The 17,792-nt window shown below is 40.5% G+C and overlaps 1 protein-coding gene across 8 annotated transcripts in view; it reads right to left on the bottom strand.

Annotated features, from left to right (window-relative positions):
* The window catches only part of SERGEF (secretion regulating guanine nucleotide exchange factor), a 152,240-nt gene that overhangs the window by 56,070 nt on the left and 78,378 nt on the right, over positions 1–17,792 (bottom strand). For 6 of the 8 annotated variants that reach the window (XR_009486867.1, XM_059848977.1, XM_059848984.1 and 3 more), the window contains one exon: positions 16,426–16,462. The exons of 1 other annotated variant lie outside the window; for it this stretch is intronic. Coding sequence is in view for 6 of the 7 variants with exons in the window: in XM_059848977.1 (XP_059704960.1) it covers positions 16,426–16,462 (37 nt within the window). In the remaining variant the exon portion in view is untranslated. Of the gene's footprint in view, positions 1–7,936; positions 7,987–16,425; positions 16,463–17,792 lie in introns of those variants that run through there. One more of the 8 variants, XM_059848982.1, reaches the window with a different exon arrangement.

Here is a 17,792-nt window from a genome sequence, read left to right on the forward strand (position 1 = left end):
CTGAAACCATAAATACAAACCCTAAATATGAAACCACCTTCTTTTTCTGGACATTGCTACATTCCAGGATAACCCCACAACTGGCACTTGGACTACAGCATACCATTTATGATTAAATCAAAACTTGCCACTGAATCCTTTATTCAGTCACTTCTGAAAGGATGTTCCTTTTAGTTTCATCATTGTACACTTAAATTGCATTGGAAGAGAAAATATATTTCTAAAACAGGTCAGAAATAAGCTGATCATCATGGAGACCATCATGGAGACATAGTTACTCTGTATTCAGAGTTCAAAGAGAGCCTTGGTTTGAGATGAGAAGTCCTTTATGACACTAGACTTTTGGTCTAGTCTCTGTCACTCCTTTGTTAATTATATTTGGGTACAACTGCCCCAGAAGCAAGCAGCTATGTAAGAATGAATCCCAGGAGCTCTGGAGAACAACCAGTATTCTCTATGGAGAACAACCAAGATTTGCATACACTGCCCACCTAAGTCCTCACGTGATGCTCCTCGTTCTCAGGATTACAAAATGCACACTGCCAACCCAGCTGTTTGTACACAGAGTACTGACTCTTGGAAATTACATATCCCCCTCCTCTCCCCAGAATAAAGTGTTTTCAACTGTCACATTTACACAAAGTTTTTACATGTTCAGACCCAAATCCAGTACATTTCCCTCTTCTTGGTCATTCTTTATAATGCCTGTTCCAACCTGCTGTGATAAAAAGAGGAGAAATGCCTTGCTTGTTTATGAGGAAGCTGAAGCACTTCCTGTGCTTTTTACAAACTTTTTTCCCCTTCTCCTTTGTTGCAGCTGTTGTGAACCAACCCACTGAGGAAGGCAGAGGCTCTGCACGTGCTGGAGCCTTTCACTTATTTACAGACCACTGCTCCTTTTGTGCAGTGCAGCTTGTGGGGCTCTGAGGGAACATTCACTGCCCTGAATTATTACAGACTCCATCCCCTCTCTGTTGAGCACTGACTTGCACAAGGCAGAGTTGTTCCAGTTTGATTACCATGAAGAACAGCAGCACCAGTGCATGACAGGAAAGCTGAGAGTCCCCTTAAGATGACTTTGTTTTACCAAACTCACAACATGGCAAAGGGCCAGTCTAAGATGCAAGAGAAAGCACAAATCCTGAAGAGCAAGAGATGCTGAGCTTTAAGAAGGCACCCAGTCAATATTAATACAAAACTAAAGCAGATTTAAGAGAACACAAGTAAAGATACTGAGAAGACACCAAACTCACAAGGGTCAGACTAGATGAGTTATAAAGGAGTGCCTGATGACCACTACCCTCACAAAAATACTAGAGATTCTAACTGCTTAACATTCAGATCAAAGGCTCAGCTGTACTTTTGCTGAAATTATTAATTGGGCCATCTTATACCCTCTGAAAAGGCATTTATCAGAATCTCAGATTGTTCCTTGTGCCCTGCAGAGAAATCTGTTCCCCCTCTACTCCGGAGTGATCCATCTTACTGCGACCCATCTGTCACCAAATGGTTCCATGAGAACAGCTGTATCAACCTCCCTGTCACTTCTCTGCCTGTCCAAAATACACAGAATAATGCACCTGAACTTTTTAACTGGGAATCACACTGACAAAACTTGGAAGACCATCAAATTCGGCTACACTCAACACTTCTCAGTGAGCAGAATGGCTAAGTAGTGCAGATAGTAGAAAACAGGAAGGCTGAAGTTACTTAGCAGTTCCCTTGGAACCCCACATTAAAAATGGCCTTGAGACTCTCTCTTACCTTGAGCATCTCCCACATTCTTCAGAAAAAAAGTAAAAGGGAGTGAGACAACTGAAAACTATTTTATCCCCTTTTTAAAATGGCTACAAATTGGGGGAATCTCAGAACCAGACTCCGAAATCTATAAAAATACTTTCTATTATATTCTAGACTAGCAGCCTAACCTTCTCAGGAAAGGGGATTTAGCATGATTTTAATTTAAGTATTAATATTTTAAATTATGAACATGGAGAGAAAATAAACTAACTTATTGCACTGTAGTCCTGGAACATGAATGAAAAAGAGACACATAACTTCTAGATGGCATTCCTGTTCATGTGCTTTCACAGACATATCAATCTGAATGTAAATGGTTCACAAACCCAGGTCAATACATCATATGTATGTACAAACTTACCCAGCTGTTTCTTCTGAGGGTTGAAGTATTAAATGCCTGTGTCTGCCTGGCTCTGACATGAGAATTTACAATTCTAGAATGAAGGGGCTGCAATCTAGATGGAAAGCAGGAAGCAATTGAGGAGTACCACCACGTCCCAATCCTGCACCACCAGAATATGAAAACAGTAAAACTTTGAAAAGGAATACTCAAAGCCAGTGATCAATCACAGTGAGCCTGTTTATTACCCACTGTGGTGAAATTCAGCCTGCCTTAAGAACTCAAGAAGCTGGGTGCTCAAAAGACATGCATGTACAAAAAAAATTACTAATCTTAAAAATGACTAATCTAAAAATCTTGGCTGAAATGACCCCAATTCCACACAAGTGTCACGTGTCCCATTTACCAGGGAAGTGTGCACCAGAAACATTCCAGAGCAGGAAGGTGACACAGGTTCACTAGGTCTGAAAGAGTCCAGTATTAAACTAATATATACAATTATAAATTGATGGCAGCTAACTAGACTAGAAGTGAGTGAAGATCTTTTCCAGGGAAACTTACTAATCACAGCTCCATGGGGATTTTTTGGATATTGTACTTGCTAGGGACAGCCTAACAGCTGAACTCCAGCTCTTCCAAGCCATGGAACAGCTTTTTAGAAACATAAATAATTTTTTTTAAATGCCAAGACAGATGGATCACAGTACCATGCACTACAAACTTAACTTTCCCACTGTATACTAAAGTATGACATGGTTTTCCATTTCTTTCAGCATAGTTTCTCTGTACTTAGGGATAGAGAATGTACCCATTAGATCAGCCTCAAGTTGAGTTGGAAAAATGTAATTAGATGGAAGCAATTTCTGCCTAACATTTGTTTGCTTAAATTAAGAGAATAAAACTAATTTTTTTAACTTCTGCATCTCAAAATGCCTTTCATTGTTATGAACAGAATACCAAAGACAGGTGCGTTATACTATAGAAAGTATTTATTCACCAAGTTACAGCTTTGCAGTACTGCAGCATCACCAACATTTTACTGTCTTGGCCAGGGGTTTAACAACTTAAAACATGATTCAAGCCCAACTCCAAGTTTTATTCTTCTAGCCAACACAAATGCATCCAGTAGACTATTTTACAGTGCTGTATAACAGACTGCAAACCAGCTCTGCACAAGACAAAATACTTGCTTTGTGCCTTTGTGGAGCAACTACAGTCATTCCCCTGGATAAAGCAGAGAAGCTGGACTTCAGACAAGTTTAATCTACAGTTCTCACCTATATAATCTCTTTCTTACCTGTCCTACACTTCTGCAAGGAGAACACAAAACTCTGACTTAGAATTTTTGCTTAGGTTTAGGGCTGAGGAGAGAAGCACATATCCTAAGACTTTACACTGAACAGTAAAGCATGCTTGCAGACAGCCAAGGAATGAGGATTTAGAAAACCCTGTTAAGAGAGGAAATGAAAACCATCGAATTCATGGCCACATGAACCCCAACAAATGTGTGATGAGGGTAATCTGGAGTGCCCAAAGCAGCAGAGAGTGAGGCATGGTGACTCAAGCAGAAGAACCCCATGGGTTTAGTTCCCCTGGATATTCAGCACTCTGAGCTGTGGAGCCTGAAGGCTCAGCACCTCCAGCAGACAAAGTCCTCTTGATTTCTCCTGCCCTTGCCTCAAACAGCCAACCAAATTCCAGCTAGAAAGAAAGCATAAGCACGTTTACTACCATTATTTTGTAGGTGACTGCACATCAAGCCAAACCATCAAAAACAGCCCTGGAGTTCTCTAATCCTTAACTCTCCCAGGCAAAGATCACCAGCTGCAGGCAAAAGGGTGAAACTTGGCACATTCATCTCCAGCCAAGACAATTACCAAGTCTGAGCTCCAGTCCCGGGGACTTCAATGAATGCACCAAGTCCCTGTAATGATACAAGTTTATCATTCTTAAGGCTTTAACTGCTCACACTGAATTGGCAAATCAGCATCAGGCAGAAGAGACCACAAAACCTTTGCAGAGGGAAACAATCCTCAAAGTTAATAGCATTAGCTTCACAAAGCATAGGAAGACTAATAACTGGGAAATACAGAAATGCACAGTCTCTGAAGCAGGATATTTCAAAATGAGGGACATTTCGTACTTCAGAAGACTCAGAGAGCATCCATTACAATGATGATACTTCATTGGTAGGTACCCTAATTACCCTGAGAGGAAAAAAACCACCAACCCCACTCTCATTCGATTTCTGGCATTTAATTCACTTGCTGGGGAATCTCTTTGCTTAATAGGTATTTATGCTATTTTCCTTGCAAAGCACATGTTGCCATGGAGCATGATCACAGGCAGAAGTAAATGATTCTGCCTTTTTGAACTGCACAGCCTTCACTTGAGGTGCTCTATCTTACTACCTGTCAGCTTTAACCTTTTGCTAAGTACACAGGGCAAAACTAGAGTGAGCTGTGGTTACATTTGTTTTGATTTCAGTGAATGGTCTCATCCAAAAGCTACTCTTAAAAGTCTTCCCCATTTTTCACTGGCACTTTGCTTTGACAGAATGGAGTTTCCTTTCCCCACAGTGAGAAGGTGGCAGATGGGAGAAGGAGGAGGATCCAAGCAGACAGAGAAGTATTGCACAAGACACATGCTGAACTTGTCAACAGAACAAGATTTCTTTACTACAGCACTTAAAAAAAATTAAAGTGCCAGCTTCTTTGCTCAAAAAAAATCTACAGAGCTACACAATAGCATTCAGGCTTTTTTATTTAAGGGTACCCAGAATTTACCTAGGATGAATCTTGCCTTGCAGTTAACTTGATCAACAGCATAGTAGCAAGACTGAAGGAAACTGAGTGACAGCAAACCATCATACTACTGCTTCTATAAATGGCAGGCAACACAAGGTTTGGATGTAAGCAGAATACATTTGGATTCCTGCCTCCTTTCATTGGCAAGATGAGTCTCGGGCCAGAAAAAACCCTTAAAAATAGGGTGCATGATCTCAGAACAGCAAGGATACTAATTCCTGATACCTTTAACATTTTTTCTCTTTTGGGCCTACAGAAATAAGTTCATGTGAGCTTTAAGGTTATGGCTGGCCAGATGCACCAAACAGGCAGCACAGACGAACCCGGTCCTGTCTGCAGTCTCCAATCTGGCACAGGGAGACTCACAGCTGGCATTTCTCTATGGGAGAAGAACAGAACTGCTACTGGGGCTAAAGGAACACTCCAGCTTAAATAAACATACCTAAAAGCTGCCTCCAGTATGAAACCTTTCAATAGTCACCAAGAAGTCCCACAGTTAAGGAGACTGAAGTCATGTTCAGTGACCACAAATCAGATGGTAAGTCCAACAACCCACTGTAGAGCACAGACACTGGTGACAATTTTACCCTCCTCTGTACAGAAGTAACACAAATAAAGTAAATACTTTTCTTGCCTAAGCAAACATCTGCTTCTCAAAAGGGCCAGAATCATCCATGCACTGGGTCTGCATCACAGAGAACCAGTGAGTGCTCCAAATTTGTCATACATCACACACTATCCTGTGTGCTTCATGTGAGGCACACATTAACAGGATGAACTCATATGCAACTGGTATTTCTGAAATAATTCCTTTTGGAGGCCTCAGTAACAGAGCTTCCCTTGAAGTAAAGGTCTCAGATTTGATCTATCAGCAGGGAACAGTAACAAATTATGAATTATTCCTATCAAAACTAGGGAGTCATTTATTTTACAGGAGTTGCAAGCAAGCATTTATTAAATCAATATCCAAAAAAAAAAAAAAAAAAACCCCACACCTTGAAAAATGTAACAGCTACCAAGATTCTGTTAACAGAACAAAATCCAGCAGGCTACACTGGAAAAAAGTTCTTACCCCTTGAGCATACATACATTTTTCTCCCCTACCACATCACATATCAAGTGTCCCATGTGCTCAATTAGAAGTACAACATGTTGCAGGCCTTTAGGAGAGACACCTTTCATCTCATTCAATTTTAAAGACTGTGAAATGTTCATAAATAAAAAAAAAAAAAAATGCAGTGCATAAGAGGAAACCGTTCAGGAGGAAAAAATAGGAAGTTTGAAAACCAAAGCAAACTATCTTTCAAGGCAAGTAGCTTCCTACTCAGAATTATATGATTAGTGTTGCTTGTCATCATTGCCCATTTTCTGAGATGTCTCAACTCAGCAAGATAGCAGCTGGTGTCACTGAAAACCAAAGGCATAGGGAAGCCAACCTCCACTTTCATATCAGACATTCAGCAAAGCGGCTGCTTATTAGTTCAATCTCTTGGCAACTCAAATTTCTCACCAAGGTCAAGGCAAACTATTTTTTTTTTTAATTTAATATTAAAATGCCTAAAGGATGGGAAGGGGAGATGATTAATGATGTATCCTGATAAAATAATTTTCCATGTTTGACTGAATTGCTGTTCTGAGCATATCCACAAGGAAAACAGAAAGAAAATGCATCAAGTTCCAAATCCTTTCTACTCCAAAATCTTAACTGAGAGAAATTCCTTCCTACTGAGAAAAATGGCACCTGAAACCTTCTGGCCATGCACATCTTTCACACATCAGAAAAGCACTGTGCCTGGCATTACAGCATATGTCATGGGCAGTGGCACTCTGGGGGATTCTCTTTTACAAAGTGAATAACAGGAGATCTGTGAGCAGCTTGCAGGGTTTTGAGTCACTAGTGCTGCTGGTCACATAACATCCAAACAGAGTGTGCCACACCTCTGCAAAATTCCCCCAAGGAACAGGGGTCTGGGAAGGCCAAAGGGGGCCATAAAGGACACTGGAGGTCAGGCTCACAGCTGGGATAAGCACTGGACATTTCACTGTGGTACAGCATCCCCTGAGCTGCCTGAAGGTATTCCAAAAAAAAGGAGCACAAAAGAGCAAATATGGTGGCCAGACTCCCTGGGTGGAACCTCCCACTCACTGAACAACTCACATTAAAAAAAAAAATTAAGGTGAATATGACCCATGAATAAGAGCAGAGCTAAAACTGGATTTCATGTTTGTTATTGGCTCCTTTGGAAGCTTCACCTGTCCCACCTTGGGCTGGGGCTCCCCACCACAACCACTTCCCAGTAATCCTGGCATTTGTTCCAATGCAAGGCTACAGAGCAGGGATAGCATAAGATGCTAAATCTGAACAAAGGAAGATAAAGCCTATAGCATGAATTCCGGGCATCACGTGAAGGTCCTCCTAGACAACATTTAATTTAGCAAATCAGGACTAGAATAAATACCAAAAAAGTATATACCAGGATCAATAGATCCGATAGTATCTTCCCAAAGTAATTATTCCACTAGATTTGTAGAGGGGAGGAGGATGTAGGCCAGACCTAAGCTAGGGAAAATGTCACTCTCTCATCTGAAAAATCTGCCAGGAAGGCCTCAGCACACTGGCTTTTAAAATCATTACAGTTCTTGTGTGTTACTGACAGTGGGAGAGGTTGGGTTTCTTTGGTTTTGAGAACACTGACAGATGTGCTGCCATCCTAGCAAGTCCAGAGCTATCAAGTACTCAGGTAACAGAGGCATTTTGCTCCTCAAAGACTGGTGGGCACCAAGACCTGCATATGTGGCAGTAGTCTCTCACTCATTCAGCTCCCTGCTAACCACAGTTATGTTTGAAGCCTCTCCATAAACAAATATAACATGCCTGACAGGAGTCCTGTGTGATTTACTTGTTCACCAGGAATATATCAACCCTTCTCACTGCTCCATGAGGAATGGTAAATGTTGTATGCTAAATACCTTTTAAAATCCTGTTCATATAGCTTTCAGTCCTTCACACTTTCTCACAGTTCAAATAAGCCGAACAACCTAAAAATAAAATGATGTGAAGACATTTCTCAGAAATAATAAAAGTTCCAGTTTAGCCTAGTTGCTCCTTGGAGACTCTGAAAAAAAGCGCAGGAAAAAGCACAATAGTGAAATGAGTCTCAAAAGCATTTTTAATTTTAATTACTTTGTTACCTACCTTCTATAAAGAAGCACTTGAGTGAAACAAGTTCAAAAAGCAAGGACAAGTAAAGGGTAATTTTTATAAATATCCCAACTTTTAATCTCTTTAATCTCTGTTCGTTTGACTTTTTTCCCCTAATATTTTTTCCTAAATACTTATCTCTCTAAAGCCAATGATTTTTAATGAAATTCTTTATTTTTACCCAGAAAGTTTGCTCTAGGCTTGCAAGCCTGAACAGCTTCTTCTTTATTATTAGCAGTAAAATAATCCTGCTTGCCAGCTAATACCTCAAGATTTTCTCCACTGCAATTTCAACTACCTTCAAATTCCAAGAACCAAATCCTAAAGCAGGAAAAGAGAATCTGCTTTTATGGAAAGGTACAGAAACAATTCCCCACCCCACCTTGGTTTTCAAAAGCTTCAGGAAGCCTGCTTTGATGTGTGCATTTAGCCCTGGGCAGCCACAGCCAAACAGTCCAGTGCTGGCCCAGAAGTGTCCCTGTTCCACCAGCAGCCTGGCAGTATTTCCCATGTATCCTTACAACATCATCTCTCAGACCTAAGGCACTGTCAGCACCCCTGCCTTCAGCTTTGGCTCTTGAAAGATTTTTCTGACCTTCACACCTGAAAGAGAACAGTAGAACCATATGACCAAAACACGCTGCAAAATCCAAAAACTGGGCACAAACATGACTTTTAAAGTGCATTTGTGAAAAAACCCAACTCACAGTCAAGCCAATCTCCCAAAATCCCTGCTTCAATCTTTCTATTATGCAGAAAGCTACCAGAGCATTTAAGATGGTGCTAGTAAAACACACACACACATAAAAAATATCAAAAGAAAAAAGCTTCTGAGATTATTCACTCAGAGCATGTAACAAAGCTGGTCACAAATATCTGCTCCTGTGCTGAGAGAAAAATTCCTTAGTGCTCCATAAAGGATCTGGATAGTGACTACACACTGACACAGGGGTGTCAGCCCAAGGTTCTGTAGCAAGATATTCCCTCCTGGAGAGCCACAAATCTCCCAGCAGGGTCAGGGCATTCCTCATGCCAGCTTTCTAAATATAAACCACCTTGCCCTCCTGCCAGCCAGCCATTTAGCTGCAACATTTCTACTCAGTGATACACTTAGAAGGTAAAGTGTTAGGCTGCTGCATGGACAGAACCCAGAATTACCAGCACAGCTCACTGCAGAGCTGCTCAGCAGAAGGGCACCAAAGCCTTAATTTGTTACCCTTCCAAGTGCTTCAAGAGCTGCTTTGCTGGGCTTGTGCTTTTACTTGGGTGAACACCTCTCCCACCTGCTCCAGATGACTCCCTGAAGGCAGACATTTCTAATTTCTTTTGTTTCATTTCATAGCCACCAAACGCTGAACCCCTCTTTGGTGACCAAGGGTGCCTGTTTTTGTGACTCCTGTTTGCTTCCTTGAAAATTCAGGTAAATATGTCTTAGATATGCCTTGGAAGTATTGTTTTTCTACTTCAAATTGCTCTGCTTAGAGCCTGTAAGTAAACAAATATGATAAAATCTGATTTCTTCTCTAACTTCTCAGCATCCATCCAGTGAACCCTCTGACAAAGGACTGCATGTGCCTGTACTGCAGCTCCCACTCTCAAGAGTCTTCTCATCCCTCTGTGATTTTCCAAAACCAGGTAGAAGGACTTTTCCTTTCCACAAATACCTTCAAGGAAGGGCTCCCTACTCACTCAGTTTCAAGCAAAAATTCTTGCTTGGCAGCACTGGCTGGTTGGTTGCTGTCTTCCCATGACAATTATCTCCTCTGGCTGCCACTCCCAGCTCCAGCTGGATGGGTTTAGCTGTCACCAGAGGTTAACATTGCTCACTTGCTTCTCCCCCATCTCCAGGAGGGCTCTTGACACAGCAGATTTATCCCTGTGGATGTGATGCAGTGTCTCAGGAAACAGACTGACAGCACACAGCAGCTCAACTCTAGACAAACTCTAAGCTGACCCCACACTGGTATCTAAAGTTCAGGGGAAAATTTTACAAGGATCATGAGCTTTTTGTACAGCAAAAAAATTACAGCTTTTATCTTCAGGGCCTGCCTAAGCAGCTCTGCATCTGGTAGCAGCAGGAAAGCACACTGTACACAACATGACAAGCACTGCATTATTACCTGTTTATATGCTAAATGATATAAATTAAGATAGAGACACACACACCACGACTAATTATATTTTAAAACTGCTTCTCTGAGGGGAAGGGAAGTGATTGCAACTATTATTAGTTGCAATGCAATCCTAAAACAAAAATAAAAATCAGGTCCCTTTACTCTAGGCAGTTCTAAAATACACTAAGAGGCAGTTTTTATTCCAAAGATCTCACAAGGTAAATTGACAAGCTGCACAGAGAAAAGAAGAAGCTGAACACAGCATTCCAGAGAGTTAAGTCACCCAAAATATGCATCAATACAGTGACAAAGCCTGCAAGAGAAGGTAGATGTAAAATCTGGACTTCATTTCAGTAACAGAAGATGCAGTTCAGTCAGATCTTATCCTAAACTCTGGAGTTTCTTTTTAGGGAGTCAATACAGTCCTATTCTCTCTTGTGAATCTAATTAGCTTTTCACAGCAAAATATCCATCCTTTCCTTTCCTATAGCCAGCAGCCACTGACTTCAGACAATTCAGCTGGTACAAAGCCATTTTTAGCCCCGTCAGAAGGCTTTTCCAAACACTCAAATTAGCATATCCTCATTTCTCTCCTCATCACCTTACACCCACAAATTCTTGAGATAGTTGGCAACTTGGCTTTCCATTAGACCTCGGAAAAGAAACACTAAGAGATCAGAGGATCAGATTTTTTGAGTATAACCTGCTGAAAATAACTAAATAATCAGACTTCTGAAGTTTGAAATTCAATTTCAGCTTCCATCTTACCACAAGAACAATTAGTTTGCCTGGAGCACTAACAGTATACAAAAAAGAAACGCAAAGTGAGAAGATATTTTAACAACTCACTGTATCTAACCATGACAGGAAAACTGGGATGTCAAATCTATATCCAGCTATGTCCAAAGCGCTCAGACAGGTGATCAGGTAACAATAGATATGAGGCTGCTTTTTCTCAACAAATATAACCAAAGGAGCTTGCATTTTGAAGAGCTATTTTAACAGTCAAAGCCACATTAAGAGCTAGATGACATACGAAATGGCTCTGCCAGAGAATAAATTTAGAAGGTCGACACATAACCCGCATGAAAATGACAACAGTGATGGTTACTCGAAGTCCTGCCAGGTGCCCTTTAATAAGCAGAGAATGTGATTAGTGCTGCAATGCAAAGAGACAGCGTGCTGCAACATGACTCCATGCTGGTCTGCCAGGAAACCTTCACAATACAGTCCCCGGCTGCACTGGGATTTTTCATGCATAATAAATAAAGCAACAGACTAGCAGACTCAGGCTCCTTGCTGAACACCAGTGCCCTCCTCTGTGTACGCTGAAGATTCCTCCAAACACCACAGCAACAGAGAGAATTTCTGATTTTTCTGCTCGTGACAGACTGCTGAGTCCCCCGGGCCCAATGTCAGACACGGGACTCGGCAGGCAGCTGCGAACAGCTAAATAACACTGTCAGCACAGGGCAGGGATCCATCCCTCAGCCTGCACGGCCTCCCCTCCCCGTGGCTGCTCACTCTGCCAGAGGAACAGACCTTCCATCATCTCTTAGAGCCCTTCCCCGACTGATGCTTCACACAATAATTCAGTTGGAATCGTGGAACCCAACCACGGAACTCCGCTAGAAGTACGGAACCCTGCTAATTGAGAGGTACTGGCTGGCACGTAGGAACCCTTCAGCTTCCTTATTAAAAAACACAGAACCAAAGTGTTTGGGATGCCATTAACACCACCACTATTTTAAGATGCGTATCACCACCTCCCTAAGCTTTGATTGTTTTGACCATGTTTGTTTTCCAGCTCATAATTGCTATGTTCTTCCAGGATAGGAATATAAAAAGAAAATCTCAACAGAGCATGGAGTAACAGCTCTTTTACTGCTCCTCTAACACTACTGCATACTTTAATTCAGACCACTTGAGGCATGAGCTACCATCTGAGTGGAAGGATGTTTAACCCTAATTTTCTCTACAAAGACTATTCTTCCATTAAATTTAGTTTGGGGTTTTACTCTCCAACTGCAGCAACAGCAGGATGTGAATGCTTGTGTTGTGATATTTACAGCTGTGATTGCACACTGACCACAGAAGACAAAATCCTGAAGCTTGCTCTAATTCACACAAAACAAACCCTCTTCTGGAAGGGCCTGTGGTTTAGCAGAAAGATGAGAAGTGATTTTAAAACTCTACTGCTGCTGCACTGAACACACTGAAACTCAGTGTGACCAGCCAGGCCTTGTCTCCTCACATGTCACCTGCACTTCCATGTGCAAAACACTCTTATGGCTGGGTGGCCAGCTTGGGCCTTTGGGACTCATTTTTATTGTTTTAACATTAATTACATGGTGCCCTCTCCACTACTATTAATCATGAGGGGCAAGCAGTGCTGAGTAAGTAACCTGAGCAGGGAAAAAGCCAAAGGAGACAGAGAGAAGTATCAAATGAGTAACAATGACATGAATCACAAAGCCCAGTTTCTCCTTGGGAACACCACTGCACCACCACCTCCTGCACTGACAGTGCCTCTGTGGTGTGGGTCACCACACAGCAATGTCCAAGTCAGGACCTGGGACTATCTCACTGTAGGATTTTTTAAATCCTCCATGCAAGAAAACGAGCAGAAGTCAGAATTCACTGTGCTGACTATGAAAGTGCAAAAAGCTTTTTGCACTATCTGAAGTAGCCACATGTCCCAACACTTATCCCCTTCAAAACACCACACCAGGAAATGTTAACTTGAAAGATCCACGTCTTTCTCTTCCAAACAAACAAATTCCCCTTTGAAGGCTCCTTTAAAGTTGGACTTCCAACAGAAACTAATTAGCTTTTAAAACAAGCACTCCTCCCTACATCTCCTCCAGTATCTTCTTTTTAAAAGATTTTCATTAGTTTATACAGGTTGAGAAGATGACTAAAAGCAAGACCAAAAAGGGATATAATGCATTACCAAGGCTTTGGGGAGACAGACTACAGAACTGTCATTCTTGTAATGATTTCTGGGGGGGGAATTTAACTACCTCCTTGAATAAAATTCCATGCTTTAATTTTTACTAAAATAAGACATTTGCATTTGGAGGTTCTTCATGGCATTCTGTCCTGTGCTCTGTGGTTGCAGCACAGTCAAGGCATTGCTGCATTTAAGAGCATCTCTATTTTTGCACAGTTAATATTGCTTCATTATTTAAGTTGCAGCATTGCATGAGCTATGTGTTCTCTTCAAAGATAACTATTCTCTTTTTCAAAAAAGGAGCATCAAATTCTTACTGGGGAGTTGGTAGAAAACTGGTAACAGCCTCCTCCATAAATACTGTTTTTTAACACAGGCTTTTTAGGGCAAGAATCAAACCTCCTTACCTTTTCAGTGCTGAAAACACTATAGACTCCCAAACCTGGAAAAAGCCCAGCTTTGTCACAGTGATTCAGTTCCATGCTGTATTTCAGTCATTCAAAGACTGTCTCAGTACCACCAAGCTCAGCACTAACATTGCAGCTATCACATTCAGGTATAAAAGCCACTTTTGTGGTGCTCAGTAAGTACACACAAGTTTTCAGTGTAGCAAGGTGTTCTTCAGATATGTTATACAACATTTATTAAATAACTCCCCATTTCTTTCAGTACAAAAATAGGCTGGCTCCTAAGATGATTAATCCTTGATTGAGGTGAAAAGTACAAGGTCTTTTCTTAACAGGCAAGGATTTTTGTTCTCAAGTGAAAAGTCATACAAACATAAAAAATACTACAACACTTCCAAATTTTAGAATTCATTTCACAGTACAACCCCAAATGAAGATAAAAATGTGTTTTCAGCAAGGGCTAGGAGTTACACTTTTTCATGTACTAACAGCAACTTTTAACTCACTAAGTTTAGAAAAGCAGGTACATTTCAAGACAACCCAGATCTCATCCTCCTTTATTTCAAATCTCCTTTATATCTCCTTTAACCTCATGATCAAAATGCTACCAATATAGCCCCAAAAAAAGGAGCAAGTGCCATCACAGTGAAGAGAACAGACGAATTTTGCACTGACTTCAGCAGAAGAAAGGAAGAAAAGAGAATTCAAACAAATGAACTGTACAAATGGATGCAGACTATATAAAGTCACATGAAAAAACCTAACTGCTTGCTAGCCTTACAAATCAAACAGCTTGTATCACCAGCAAGATGATTGGAACACTACTTCAGCATTTGTGGGATGAATCATAAATCCAGCCTCTCTGTCCTAAAAATCTTTCTGTTTAAAAGATGATGCAACAAACAAAGCACAAGCACACTTGGATATACAACCAGAAATACTGACTTGAATATTATACTGTTAAAGGCTTCTCAGTTTACCTGTCATACTGAACTTGAATTATTTAAGTTTGAAAGTCAATCACTCAAGCATTTACTAATTAAGAAAGACACAGCTGATATAGTTGTAATAAATGAACTCTGCTTGAATGATAAGTTACTAGAAAATTGTACAATCAAGTAGACATATTCATGGAAATCTGTGTGGTATTTTAAGGACTATAAGAGCTGACAGCTTTGAACCAAGAATGGCCAGTGATCAGAGAAATCCTACCACAGAATCTTCTAAAAAGTCAAACGCATTAAAAAACATATGTAAAATTCAATTCAGGGAACATTGTATCATAGTTCTTTAGTTAAAAAAAAATTGCAACATCACATTTCTGTTGTCCTTAAAATAAAATTGACTGGCTTCCAGCGCTGATAATTCCCCCATTGAATTCAATAAGCATAGCATGCAGCTTAGATAGGCATATGGTGTTCTTTACATATGCAAAGTTCTTCCTTTATTGTAACTTTCTTCTAGAATTTCTTTCCCCAACCCATTTTTTCCAGAGATTTCTGCCTAGAAGGCAGAAAGCTTAAAAGGACATAAGCAGAGGGAAGGTTGTTCAAACTCAGTGCTTTGCTTTCACGCACACTGGAGGAATCTGCCAGCAGCACATTTTTACTTCATCAATTCAGCAAGAAACAAGATTGCTCTTCAGCTGACATTCAGAAGCACCAGCCTGACAATTAATACAGGCATGTGACACTGAACAAGTAGGGAGAAGGCAAAAGGAAAAATCTTTTCTTAAATCCAGCCATAAACTTAATAGCACTTAACGAGTTCACTACAAGGTTTAACTGGAGAAGGATAATTAGGAAATCTACTACAGCAGATATGGAAATATAGAAAATGCCACCTTTGTGGCCACTTAACAAAACCTGGAAAAATAGTGCATGGAAAGCAGGTTGAACACCAAACAGATACTTTTCTCTACCTCTGTCAACTCACACTTTAGAAAATTAAGGAAATTCTTTCCTTGACACCTCAATGCATCAGTCACAGCAATCAAAAACATTTATGTGGATGGAGTGCTGCTTCATTTCCAGCACTCATTAGCACAGAATTCCTTTCTTCATCTTTCTTGTCCTGTCTATTAATGGGGATAATTATGCTGACCTCCTTTATAAAGCACTTGAAAAATCTACAGTTAAAAATGTTCCTAAACAAGTAATTATATATAATAGCAATCATGTATCAAACTTCAGTTATCAACTCATCACATGAAAGCAAGAATCTGATTGTTCCTGGAATTAGTACCCAAAATTCAATTTCTCCACCGTCATTAGCTTCCTAGTACTTCCATCATTAGTACTACAGCTGCATTATGCTAAAATGCACTAAAAAACCTGTCTACCACTGACTGACATTTTGAAGATTTTCCAAGCTTTGAACAATAAAAGACCCAGGACTCTTTTCAGCAATAATTTCCATGTTAATAATTTCCATCTTGTTAAACAAAGATACTTTTGACCAGCGTCAAGCTTAGGTGCTGTTCTGAATCTGCAGCCTGGATTGCTGCAATGGCTCCAGGCTGAAACAGGCTGTAACACTTTGCAAATGTATTTTCCTGTTACATCCATCAAGCCCTCCTTCCTTACAGGGGCTGGTCTACAAGGCCACAATTTCATCACCACCACTTACTGTCACCAGTTTCTCTTCTTCTTTGCTCTACATCTATATGTTACTTTCCTCCTTCCAGCTGCACACAATGCTCATAATCACTCAGTATGTTTGATGTACACATTTTTCTTTCATCTTGTGCTACTAAAAATGAAAAAAAGGTGAGAGGATTTGTTATAAAATTAAGCTACTTACCAACTATAGCCAGATTATGCTCTGAGCCACATGCAATCTGAAAAAGAAACATGAATGACTAAATCAGAACCTGCCTACCAGAAGGAAGACAGTCACAATTATGACAGGAAATTAAAAATTAACCTGAAACAAACAACTACAGTTTGTAGGATGCAAAATCAAGGTTGAAGTGTTCTCACTCTTAAATGGAATTTCATCTGTAGCTTCACTTAGGGGCTTAGTGGCAGGAGTGCACAATTGTTTGTTTAATAAAGAGGTATTTTCTTTTCAAAATGCAGACATTTCAACCCTTTCAAGCAAGACTGGCCATGATTCTGCAAAAACATCACACCTTTGACAACACCCACTGGATCCAACAAGAGGCAAAGAGCAAACACAGATTAATCCATACAGAGACAGCTGGGAATCAAAAGGGTGATGGAGACCTCCATCTCTCTTAGCTATACTATTTTTCCAGCTGACCCCTGAGGAACTGCTCAAAGTATACAGGCTCAGTGTGATAAACTTGATGTGATATGACCCCTACAGTCATTTGCCAAGAATGGAGAAAAACTACCCTGGGACTCAACCCTTCTGTTAGCTCATTAATCATGGAAATCAGTTATGAATTTCTTTTCAAAGCAAACTTATGGTTCAGGTATTTTTCATCCTTCTTTGTAGCTGCTGTGAACACATCTGATGTTTAAGTTGCTTTGGTGCACTGAGTTTTTGTAAGTTGCCCACCAATGATGGTAACACAGGCACCCAGAGCAGTCCCCTGTCCTTACTGCAAGGGCTTGTCTTCCCCACAGAATTTCTTTTGCAAGGTCACTGCTGGCATAATTGTCTGATGTAAGAGACTTCACTTCACACAAGGTTACTCTGCTGAATGTCCTCAAGTTTTTAATTTAAATAAAAGCAACCCCCTCAAAATCCTGTATCCAGTTCCCTGTCTTGAAAGCACTTGCCCATTATACCTAACACTGAGCTGGAGAAAATTAATAAGCACATTCTTCCTAAAAAATATTTGCAATGGCAAAATATAATGCAGGAGTATATGCTCAATTATATTAAAAACTACAAGTCCATACCATCAAAAGTTTATATGGTTCTGTGCATGCATAACTTTATAGCTTTTACAGCCAGAGAAACAGCTATAATCACCTCCAAGTCTGCAGAACATAAAACCATAGGAGTTAATAAAACAGGCCTCGTGCTCAGCTCACTGTGCTTGAGTATTTCCTGGTGAAGAGACAGCCAGGACTGACACACTGAGTAGCTTGAGCTCTTGTGTTACAAATGAGCCCCACAATCACTACTACTCACATTTTACCCATGTCACAACTGCTACATGAAAACATTTGGGCAAAGCCATCCCAACACAGCAA

This window comes from Haemorhous mexicanus, chromosome 6, assembly GCF_027477595.1.
Source record: "Haemorhous mexicanus isolate bHaeMex1 chromosome 6, bHaeMex1.pri, whole genome shotgun sequence".
Classification (NCBI taxonomy): Eukaryota; Metazoa; Chordata; class Aves; order Passeriformes; family Fringillidae; genus Haemorhous; species Haemorhous mexicanus.